This window comes from Cetorhinus maximus, chromosome 4 (assembly GCF_964194155.1).
Source record: "Cetorhinus maximus chromosome 4, sCetMax3.hap1.1, whole genome shotgun sequence".
Classification (NCBI taxonomy): Eukaryota; Metazoa; Chordata; class Chondrichthyes; order Lamniformes; family Cetorhinidae; genus Cetorhinus; species Cetorhinus maximus.
In genome coordinates, this window is record NC_135882.1 from 143,692,842 (window position 1) to 143,705,033 (window position 12,192).

Sequence of the window (12,192 nt, forward strand, 5' to 3'; positions counted from 1 at the left end):
TCTTCTCTCTGATTTCCGTTTGTTTCTTTCACCCTGTTCACCTTCATTGCTGACTTCAGGGTTTCTACACAAACCAGGCATGGATGCACTGATAGGCACTCCACTTGGACTGGTACAAGACTTACAGAATGAACAGAGACCACACAGAGCAGGTCAAGCTGCTGGAAGAAGGTGAAGGCCATATCCACCCAAGGTGTTCAGGGAGCAATTCTATCTGAGGAATCATATGTGCATCATCTTCCCTTGCAAGAAGGAAGGATAGAAGGCTATATTTATCCAGGGGGTGTTCAGGGAGCAATTCACCCACCTGAGAAATCACATGTACATCATCTGAGCTCTGGAAAGAACATCCTCACTGAAAACTGCCACCTGCTGCAACTTCACAGCGGAGCAAGGACTACATTGCAGTTGGTTATGAGGATGAATTTGGTGATTAACCTTTATGCATGTGTCTCTTTTCAGGTTGGAGGTATAGACATTTGCAACTTCTCAGTGTGCCACCCATAGGGGAGCCACTGATGTTATTTATCGAGAACTAACTGTATTTCATTCTCTCTTGTGAGAGTCAAGCAGAGCAAGCAGACAGCTTCACTTTTTTTGCAGACTTCCCCATGGGGTGCAGGGTGTCATTGACAGCACGCCATCGCCTTGGGAACGTCGCAAGGCAATCCCGCCCTGTATTGCAACTGAAGGGATTCGACTCCCTCAATGTTTCGCTAGTGTGTGACCATATGTAGACCATGCAGGTCAAAGCCTGATATCCTGGCTGCGGTTACAATGCCTTCTTTCTGTGCAGTCAGCTGTAGTAACTACACTTAAGCCACTACAGCAAACCAAAAAAGCGGCTACTGAGTAACAAGGGCTATCTGCTGACCAGATTACTGATGACTCCAATGAATAACCCACGCACAAGTGCTGTCACATAAAATGCATTAGAGCAGACCATTGGTGAACTCAAGAGGCATTAAAGATGTTAATTAACTGGTCTATACTTCCCTGGCTGATAATTCTGCATATCTGCCATTTTCTTACTTTCATTGCCAATATTACTGCTGTCAGTTTTCAAGGGGCCCACATTGCTCCTGAATACTCTCTTTTTCCCATTTGTATCTTTTTATATTGATTTTGATATTCCTTGTAAGCTTCTTGCCATACTCTTAGTTTTTCTTTCATTCACAGGATGTGGGTGTTGTTGGCCACACCAGCATCTATTGCCCATCCCTAAATGCCCTTGAGAAGACTTTTTGTAGACCTTACAAGAGCTGTTTTGTCACCCTTTACTCTTTATATCTTTCCCAGTCACCTAGATCTACGCTATATTTTGCATTTTTGTGTGTTTTTAGTTTTATGTTTTTTCTTTACCTAGTTAGTTGTCCAAGGATGTATTTTTGTCAAGCTCTTATCCTATTGGGTTACAAACTGGCTCTGTATCTGTAAATTATTTTTTAACACCTTCCATTGATCTTCTGTTGTTTTATCCATTAATAGATTTTGCCAGTTTACTGTGGACAGTCACTGTTTTACCCCACAGTAGTGATCCTTACCCAAATCTAGAATCTTAGTGGTGGTTTTGTGTTTCTTCCTTTCAAAAACTATGTTGAACTCAATGAAATTATTACTATTAGGTAAATGCTAATCCACCTCACAGCCCATCTTTATTGTGTTCAGCCCTATAAAATAACTTGCTTATCCCTATTAACTTTACATACACTGAAAGGTCTGCTCTGTGTTTCGAGCATTTTCTGTTTTTGTTTCAGAATTTCAGCATTTGCAAGATTTCTCTTCTTATTTATGCATTTTTATAAGTTTTTGCACTTATACTGCCACCTTCTTCTTAAAATTCACAATTAGAAGTTATTACACAAAAATGTGTTGCTTTGATTCTTTATTCAATGTGTCTGTCACACTGATACTTAATTCACAGCCTATAGCACAGAAGAAAATCAGCCTAACATGCTCCCACCTGTGATCTGATGACATTCCAATATAACTTGACCAGTTTTCAGGAGGTACGAGGTTCTGAAAATAGTTCCGAGTCACTACCAACATGGAATAAATTAAAAATTTCCTCACCCTTCACACAAATTTTACTTTTACCTGTAATCCAAATTTACTTGTACTTCATGGTGTTGTTAGGCGGAAACTTTAGTTTAAAAAAAAAATCAGAAAGAGAAACGAAACTCAACCATCAGGTGTCCATGGCTTTGGGCTTCCTGAGTTTCTCCAGTCCGGGTTTTGCCTTCCCCCGCCGCACCCCCTCAAACTATCCACACAAGAGGTAGTATAAGGGAAATTTGTGAAGCCCTTTCCCCCTCCCTTATGACTGATTACCAGATTTTCCTGGGTGGACTACCTTGGGTGATATCCATGGCACTGCCCCTTGATTCAGCCATCTCGATGCTCCCGATCACTTTGAAGAGAAGCATGGATTGTGAAGGTAAGTTGGAGGATCAGGGAAGTGGAGGATGGAGGGAATGGGAAAGGGTGTGTATAGACTGGGATAAAAGGTAATTACAAATTTGAAAAGCGAAGTAATAGAAGGAAATCTATTCACAACCATTCCTTTTTCTGGAGAATTGCTGTTTGGTTCTTTACTGCCACTCTGACCTGAACAGGGTTCACTGATTCCACTCCTATTGCCATTATTTTATGCAAACCAAAAACAGGGGTGCTAGTGCTTTCTTGTTCCAACCAGTTGAAGTCCTGGTTAAAAATTATGGCAGCAGTTACAGTTCCTCGACTTGCTGCTCTGTCGTTTGCTCCTCTGCTTGCACAGCCTCCTGCACGTAAACAATGAATTCGGATGTCTCTTCGCCCTGAGTATAAACAGTAACTGTTTCAATCCCTTCTACATCATCAGAGGAGACCACGACTTGCTCGACCAGATGATGCCCCTCTCCGAGCTCCACTGAAGCTTGCTCCAAGGCCTGCTGGATCATCACTGTGTGATTGCCTGCTGCTTCATCCTCAGCCTGAAGGTAAGAAACCAACCAAAAAGGAAAGGATCAGTGCAATGTGCCTACACAACCTCCTACCCCAGAGATATCTTGCCACAGAATGTTATATTTCTTATATCTTTCCTGTCTCCTCCAACTTTCTTCCTTCCTCTTCTAAAGGTGCTGACTCTTTCCAGACAACTATAAAGACAATAGGTAGCAGCAGCCCTTGGGTGCTTCACCCAAGTGCCTATTCTTCCTACTGAGCCTAGGCAGCGAAGAGTAAATTTCCAATAGCAGCTGGTACTGTGGTGGCCTTACATGTAACTGTCATGGATCACCAACTGCAAAGGCTATGCACAATGTTTGAAATGTAGCTTCTGGAGGGGAATCTTAACTTGGGCTTGTGCCATCCTTGATAGGCCCAATAAAGTGTGAGGAAAATGGTAATGTTGTCTTCACCTTCCTCCTGATAGTGGCAAATGTCTTTCCTATTTGCATCAATGTATAATGGGAGCCAGGAGACTGCGTTAACTTGATCAACAACCTCCTCTCATGCAGCTTGCCTCATGCTTTTACGAACAGTATGGCTGATCTGATTGTGGCCTCTACTTTCCCATCCATTCCGTATACCCTTTGACTTCCTTGTCAGTCAAGAATCTATCTAACTCAGCCTTAAAAATATTTAATGGCCTTGCTGCCACTGTTCTCTGGGGAAGAGAACTCCACAGAATAACGTCTCTCAGAGAAAAAAATTCTCTTAATCTCCGTCTTAAATAGGAGACCCTTTATTTTTAAACTGAGTCCCCCTAGTTCTAGGCTCTCTCACAACATTCTTTCAGCATCCATCCTGTCAAGTCCTCTCAAGATCTTATATGTTTCAATAAGATCTCCTCTCATTCTTCTAAACTCTAATGGATACAGGCCCAGCCTGTCTAGCCTTTCCTCATAAGACACTCTGTTCCTTCAGCCCAAGAACCAGTCAAGTGAACCATGATTGCACAGTTTCTAATGCAATTATATCCTTTCTTAAATAAGGAGACCCAAAACTGTAGGCAGTACTCCAGATATGGTCTCACCAACACTCTGTATAACAGTAGCAAAACTTCCCTACTTCTATATTGCATTCCCCTTGTAATAGGCAACAACATTTCATTTGCCTTCCTAATCAATTACTGTACCTGCACATTAACTTTTTGTGATTCATATACCAGGACACCCCGATCCCTCTGTACTGCAGAGTTCTGCAATCTATCTCAATTTAAATAACATGCTGCTTTTGCATTCTTCCTGCCAAAGTGGACAAGTTCACATTTTCCCATTCTATACTCCATCTGCCAATTTTTTACCTACTCAGTTAATTTATTTAATTCCCTTTTCAGGCTCTTTATGTACTCTTCACAACTTATTCTCCTATTTATATTTCCTCAGCGAATTTAGCAATCACACATTCGGTCCCTTCACCCAAGTCATTGTAAATAGTTGAGGCCCCAGCACTGATCCCAGTGGCAATCCTGTTACATCTTGCCAACCTAAAAATGATGCATTTATGTCTACTCTCTGTCTCCTGTTAGCTAATCAATCCCTAATCCATGCTAATATGTTACCCCTTACTCTCCCTCCTTTCTTGAATAGAAGACTTACATTTGATATTTCCTGGAGACTCACCATCAGCACCAAAACAGGGTTAGCCTGCTTTGTCGCATATCTTTCAGCAAGTCCTTCAATTTGTGACTGCATACAGTGGCACCACTATTTCTTGCCAGATGGATATGATTGGGTAATTCCACTGCTAATTAAGCTTGGAGGCTGCTCTAAATGAATGAGATTGATTGTACACATATAATTTGTATTATGCAGCTATCCTCCATTCACTGCATTTTGCTGGAAAAATAATTCTCATTTTATCAGAAGCAGAAGCAATACTTTTGGACACAAATCAATTTGCCATGGATCTTTTTAAAGAGGCTCAATTTGCTGAGTAAATAAACTTTGTGTAAATCTTGTCCCATCTTAAACTCATTGGCTAATACAGTGCAAATCATGGACTAACACTATAACATCAATACTCACTTTGCTCAAAATAAGTAGGACATTAAGAGAATGAAGTCCTTTCCCAATGATATAGGTGATGGATAATTAAAGGAGCAAATAAGGCCATTTACTCAACCTATGGGCGATTTGCACTAAGTACATTTTTTGCACCGTATCATCCCAAACCCATTGTATTAATTATGCATTCCCGGGAAACATGCCATTTCCAAGGCAGACGGGCTCTTATTCAACCACCACACCATCATCTCGCTGCTTCAGCATGCTGGGCACCATATTTAACACCCAACTGTGCGCACACATCTCAGAGCTTCCAGTCCACGACTGCTACAAAGAAGACATTGCAGTCCTCAGGTTCGATGACGCATCCCTCGAGTGCCTTTTGGACGCAGTGGGGGTTCATTGTGATTTCCACCATCCCCGCTCTGGCCGCAGGATGGGCAGCAACCTCACTAATCTGGTTTGGGAGGCAGTGACAGTGGTAGTCAGTGCCAACGCCCTGCAAAAGAAGCCACCCAGTGCCGCAAGAGGATGAATGATCTCCTCCGTTCCGCCAGGACAAGTCACTCTTCTGATCACTCTCAACTCACTCGCTCACAAACCCATCACACATCTACAGAACCCTGTCACTGCCAGTTCAAAAGACATCACTATTCATTCTCTTTCACACACCTTAATTGTCCTCATCCCGTCCATGGGAACCACTCACCACCCACACAGGCCAGGCATACTTATCATCTGGCCTGGCAGGTGTCCTGCTTACACTCTCTCCATTTCTATTCATGCAGGACAAGCTGGCACAAAACAAGAGGAAGTGGTCAAAGACCGGTGGAGGAATGCCTGAAATCAAGGTCCTCACGGACTTTGAAAACAGAGCCATCCAGCTGGCTGGTGAGGATCTGGGCTGTTCCCGTGCTGACAGTGAGGTCAGTGGTGCTCTACCAAGTGAGGATCCAGCAGTGTAACATCCATCAGACAACCATGTTGTGACTGATGTGTCCTGTTTCACAGGCCACCGCCATGCACTAATTATCTCCTTCTGCTTCCTCAGGCACATCTGGGAAACAGCTGACAGAGTCCACGACCCAGGGCCTCCAATCAAGCCCCAAAGAAACCTCTGAAGAGGAATCTTGAGGCACCTTCTTTGAAGTCCCGTCACAGCGCTCACCCACAGCCTCCACCAGTGCAGAGACACACACCTCAGTACCTACCTTTACAGTAGCCTTGGAATCAACCTGGTGAGCAAATATCCAGCACTTGGAGGACTGCTCAGGTCTGAAATTTGCTGAGTCTGAGTCAGATGGTGAGCCTCCGGACTAGGTCATGTCACAGTGGCCGGAGATGCAAAGGCAAGCTCAGGAACACCAGGAAAGGATGTCCGCTGCACTCCTCAGATTGCAAGGCATGATGGAGGAATCCGTCTGCCTTCAGGCTGAGGTGATAGCGCCAGCATGCCAATGCACCGAGGTCAACACTTGTAGAGTGGCGGCCGCCATGGAGGTCTTGGTCCAGGACATCGCTCCTGCACTGCTGTGCGGGTTCAACTCCATCGTTGATGCCATAGTTGGCCTCCAACAGTGTGTATGTGAGAGGGGTGTGTGGCAGCTCGATCTCACTCCAGCTACCACTTCTCCCCAAGGAGTCAGCCAGGGGCCCTCAGACACCCATAGGGAAGAGGATCAGCATATGCACACACCAGGGCCATCCACCCAGGTGACTCCAGGAGCATCCATCTGAAACCCCACTTCCTGAAACCTCAGCAGCTCCAGTTCCACAGGCTGAGGAGGGTGACGCTGCCACACAGCAGGGCCCCCAAAGCAGGCCAGGGCCCTCCAAGTCTCGGCCCTCCAGAGGACGCCCGCCAAGATCATCACAGACAGGGCGTCACAGTCGGCAGGCTGCCTCCATCTCCGCCGTGGATATCCGGGGAGCACCAAAACATAGAGGCAGGGTTATGAAAGTTAAGTAGTTGTACAGCCTGGGAACCACTTGTACATACTGTTCACTATTGTCAGTAAACTCCCAAGAATGTCTACCTGCTGATGGCTCCTTGTTCTGATGAGCAGTGTTCCAGTCAGTCAGATGTGAAACCTTTCTGCACAAAATAAAGGCAGGTGTCTTAGTTCAGGGCCTCCTCCCTGTGCTTTGTGCAGCCTTCAGACCAAAGCAATGGCCCAGCCTCACTCTTTGGACACATTACTGAAGCCTGTGCTTCGACGGTGCTTGTCATTGCTGCCAGAATGTTGTGGGCAGGCGTCACAGGGTTCCGTCATTCTTTCTGTGTGCCCACAGCACCTTTGAGTTGGGGCTGGTCCCCATCTCCTTAGCATCTGTGACCAGTGACGCTGTGCTCCTGAAGGGATCAGTGCTGAAGGTGGACAAAGGCTCATATGCTTTTAAAGTTTCATGGCTACGTCTCTATGATATGACCCTGATCACACAGCGCAAGCAAGATGCCCTCAGCCAGACAAGAGTCAGAAATTCTAAGAGGCTATGTGAAGATCTATCAAGTGTCCTCACTGCATGTCGCCATCATCCTCCTGCAATCAAGTGGCTATTAGGGCCTCCACTGCGTCCCCATGACAGGAGCATTATCACAGAGTGTATGTGCGTTGCCATTAGCCAGACTGGAGTCAAACCTTCATAAGTGCAAAGTGAGGATCTATGGTGTCTCCTCACTGCATGTCATCATCATCCTCCACAAATCTAACAGCTATGAGGGACTCCTGCCTCATCTGGCCAGTTGAGGGCCTTATCCCAGTGATCGTTGCCTTCAAGGACCTCACCCTCATCCCCATTGGCTTCCTCCTCATTGGAGGAGACCTCCAGCTCCTCCAACATCTTTTCAGCCAGCTCCTCTCCCCATTGCAGCACCAGGTTGTAAAGGGTGTAGCAGTCAACGATGTATGGCACCCTCTCTAGAGTATATTGCAGGGCTACACCAGATCGGTCCAGGCACCGGAACCTCAATTTCAGCATCCTGATAGCCTGCTCCACCAAGTTGCGAGTTGAAGCATGAGCCTCATTATACCTTCGCTCTGCTGTAGTCTGAGGCTGCCGCACATGTGTCATCACCCACGTCCTCTGTGGGTAGCCTTTGTCCCTGAGGAACCATCCCTGTAGCTTCTTGGACTCTGGAAGACCTCAGGGATCTGTGATAGACTGAGAATGTAGGAGGCATGCACACTCCCTGGATACCATGCGCAGACCTGCAGGATGGGTTTGTGGTCGCAAATCAGCTGCACATTCAGCAAATGGAGTCTCTTGCAGTTGACATAGTTGGCTACATCTTGCGACGGAGATCTGAGCACAACATGAGTGCAATTGACGGCACCCTGCACCTGTGGGAAACCCGAGATCTGGGCGAATCCAATCGCTCTTGCATCTTGGCTCTCCTGGTCCCGGGTAAAATGCACAAGGTTGTGTGCCCTAACAAAGATGGCACTTGTGATCTCATGGGTGTATTTGTGGGTGGAGGCTTGTGATATCTCACAGAGGTCACCTGTGGAGCCCTGAAAGGAGCCACTGGTGTAGAATTTGAGCCCCACTATCACTTTCATGGCTACGGATGTCCTCCATGTCCCCGTTGCGCCAAATCCTGCAGCAGTTGGCAGATGTGATCGAGCAGTACCCTAGACATGCGTGTCTTTAGCGAAACTGGTTCTCAGTCTTCTGCTGGAATGAAAGGCGGCATCTATCGACCCTGGGTTTAGCTAGGCGGCAACCAATGATGGCTTGCTGAGCTCTTCTGTGGTGTGGGCGGGAGCCCCAGCCGCCCCTCCTTCCACTGGGTACTGCTCCTCCCTCTGCGCAGCCAGGTGCCTCACTCGCTGTCTTCTCCGCCACCTTTGCTCTCTGTAAGCCACAAGGCATACAGCTAGGTCACCAGGCTCCATGGTCCTGATGAACTCCTCCTGCAGTATGAAAGAGAGAGAGAAGTGGATTAACATGGGTGTCCTAGGAACCTGTCTTGGTTAAGTCTGAAGGCCCCTTGCGCAACCTTGAGAGTGCTGGCCACCACTTGGATGGTCAGAGATTAGTGCGTTGCATGACTGCCCGAAATCCCGCCCACCTCCGCCACACTCCACCCACTGGACTGCATGCTGTGCTCTCAGCTTATGTGCAGGCATTCTCCTAACCTGCGTTGTAAGGCTAAACTGTTAGCTTGAACCATGGGTGAGGCTGGTCCAAATCAGGATGATGACATTGCAAGGGGCTGTGAGCGCCTCCACCATTGCCTGTGTCATGGCCAGCTTCAGCAAGGAGATTGTACAACGTGCCCAGTCGTCCAACTGTTCTGCAGTCCACTAAAAGGCTCATTACTTTACAGTCTGTGCCTGAGGGGTGAAAAGCTCTGCAGCACTTCGTATCACTTTGATGCCCCTGTGTTGCTTGAGCAGAGAAGCTAGAGAGCCGACTCCAATTATTTCAATGTTTCTGTGCTTGAACTGTCTCAGCTGCAGAGGAATGGTCATTTTATACAAGGTTTCACCAATGTCTGTCCACTTCCCTTGCCCACCACCCCCCCCACAACCTTGTGCTTATGCACTACCTTCAACCATAGGGCAGCCCTTGCACCACCCCGTCCCGTCGCCTCGCCTCAACCGCAGGGCAGCCCTTTTTACGCAGTAAGTGGTTAGGATCTGGAATGCATTGCCTGAGAGGTAGATTCAATCGTAATTTTCAAAAGAGAATTGAATAATTATCTGATGAGAAAACATTTGTAGAGCTTGGAGGAAAAATGGACTCGCTGAGTTGCTCTTATGGAGAGGTGGCACAGATACGACAGGTCGAATGGTCTTCTTGTGTTGTAACTATCATTTGGGCAGAATTTAGCCCTTGTTGGGTGGACTTGGCGGGGGCAGGCGGGGGTGGTCAGCATTAATCGTGAGCGGCAGCGCTCAGCACTGCCTGTCCAGGCAGGGGAGGAAGGCAAGCACGAACTTCGCATGTGCGCTTGAGAATCCCCCTGAGGCACTGAGCTGCCTCAGGGAGATGAAGAGTTTTCAAAAAAAAAAGAATTGAAAAATGTTATAAAACATATCTCCTCATGTGAATCTGCCACATGAGCTGGGACATATTATTAATTAAATTTTAAAATTTTTATTTTATTTTTATTAGCTTTTGGAAAGCTCATCCCGCCCATGGATGAAGTTTCCTAAAAAGTGCAAAGGCCGCTTATATTTCGCAGCGAGAAAGGTAAGTTAATTGAGACTTTAATGGCCTTAACAGGCCTTTTAATGGTTGGTGGGCGTGCTGCCGGTTTCTGCGCACGCAAGCCGACCGAAATATCGCACGACTGCGCATTGATGTCGGGATGCTTGCCCAACATCAACGTGCGTCATTTTATGCTCGAGCGCTTTGGGTGTGCACCCGCCCGCCGAGGTAAAAATTTTGCCCTATGATTCGATGGCTTTAAATTCAACAACTACGGCACTATCTTAATTAAAGTTTTCTGTTAACCCACCAAAGAATTCAATCATGTTAGTCAAACACAATTTGCTTCTAATAAATTCATTCTGGCTTTCCATGACTAACCCATGCATTTCCAAATTAAAGTTTATTTTGTTCATGATAATGGTTCAAAAAACTTACCCATTCCAATGTTTGGCTGGTCTGAATTCTCCTGTTTTATCCCTTTCCCCTTTCTCAAATAGTGGTGTAGCCCTATTAACCCTTCCAGCACTACTCCTGTATCCAAATGAAGATTGAAAGATTGTAACCAATATCTCTCCTATTTCTACCTTTGTTTCCTTCAGCAACATAGGATGCATTCCATTCGCAACATGTGACATACCGACATTCAGTAATGCTAATCCATTTAGTACATCTTCTCTATCGTGTCCATAGTTTCCCTCTTTCCTGTGTAACCTGTATATCGTCTGCTTCCTTTGAGAAGGTTGATGCAAAGTACTCATTTAATATTTTAGTCATGTCCTCTGCCTCTAGATGAAGATTTCCCTTCAGATCCTTAATAGGCTTAACCTTTTCCCTAGCTAACCACTTACACTTTATATGTTTGTAAAATGTTTTTGGTACAATTTAACTTTGCCTGCTAATCTTCTCTGGCAATCTTGCTCTAACTGCTGTTATTAACCCTTTCAATTTCCTCCAGTATTTTCATAATTTTCTTGTTATAAACTGAATCTTGCTCCTGACATTTGTCATAAGCCCCTTCTTTTAATTTTGACTTTTATTTATTTTACCATCTAGAGTGCATTAGCTTCGAATAGTCTACCGTTTTCCTTCAAAGGAATATGCCTAGTTTACACCTGAAATATCTCTTCTCTGGGTGTTCTCCATCACCAACTTACTCTACTATTGGTTTTTCCAATCTACCTGTGATACACCTTTTTAAATCACTGAAATTAGTTCTTTCCCAGTTCAGCAATTTTCCCATTGATATTCATATGGTCCTTTTCCATAATTAATCTAAACCGAATTATGCTGTCACTGTTAGTTAGATGATCTCTTGCTGTAACAGACTCTACTTGCCCTGCTTCATTTTGCAGAAGCAATCTAACACTGCCTTCTTCCATGCTGGACAGAAGATCAAGAAAGTTCTCCAATAAAAATATCAGCAATTCTTATCCTTTCTTACTCTTAGCACTATGATTTTCCCATTTTATTTGTTTAATAAAGACTAATATTACTATATTTTTGTTACATGCTTTTGAAATTTGCCAACAAATCAGTTCATTTATCTCCTTCACGCCGTTTGGAGCTCTACATAAAAAATCCTCCCAAAAACGTAACAGCTTCTCCTCTGTTCCTCAACTTAAGACCCCCAAAAAATCTAATGGAAACCACAAGAGACTATTACAAATATGTAACAATTCATTAGAAAATGAAATAGTGCCAGGAGACTGGTGGGCAGCTAATGTTATTCCTGGATTTAAAAAGGAGGTAGAACAAGCCTCAGAAACTACAGACCAGTAGCTTAACATTGGTAGTGGGAAAGAATCCTTACTCAAAAATGTAATAGAAAAACAGCTAGAAACCAAAAATAATAAGAATAGAAGTCACCACAAATTTGAAAATGGGAAGAGCATGCCGGACCAATATTAATGAATCCATTGAAGAAGTTAGAACAAAAAACAAAGAAAAGTACAGCACAGGAACAGGCCCTTTGGCCCTCCAAGCTTGCGCTAATCATAATACCGGTCAACTAAAACATTTTGCACTTCCGGGGTTCGTATCCCTC

At 45.1% G+C, this 12,192-nt stretch overlaps 1 protein-coding gene across 3 annotated transcripts in view; it reads right to left on the reverse strand.

The window, feature by feature from the left end:
• Positions 1-1,868: 1,868 nt before the first annotated feature.
• Positions 1,869-12,192, reverse strand: part of zfat (zinc finger and AT hook domain containing) — a 200,467-nt gene continuing 190,143 nt past the window's right edge. For all 3 annotated transcript variants that reach the window (XM_078540954.1, XM_078540953.1, XM_078540952.1), the window contains one exon: positions 1,869-2,972. In XM_078540954.1, coding sequence (XP_078397080.1) covers positions 2,727-2,972 — 246 coding nt within the window. In that variant the 3' untranslated portion in view covers positions 1,869-2,726. The remainder of the gene's footprint in view (positions 2,973-12,192) is intronic.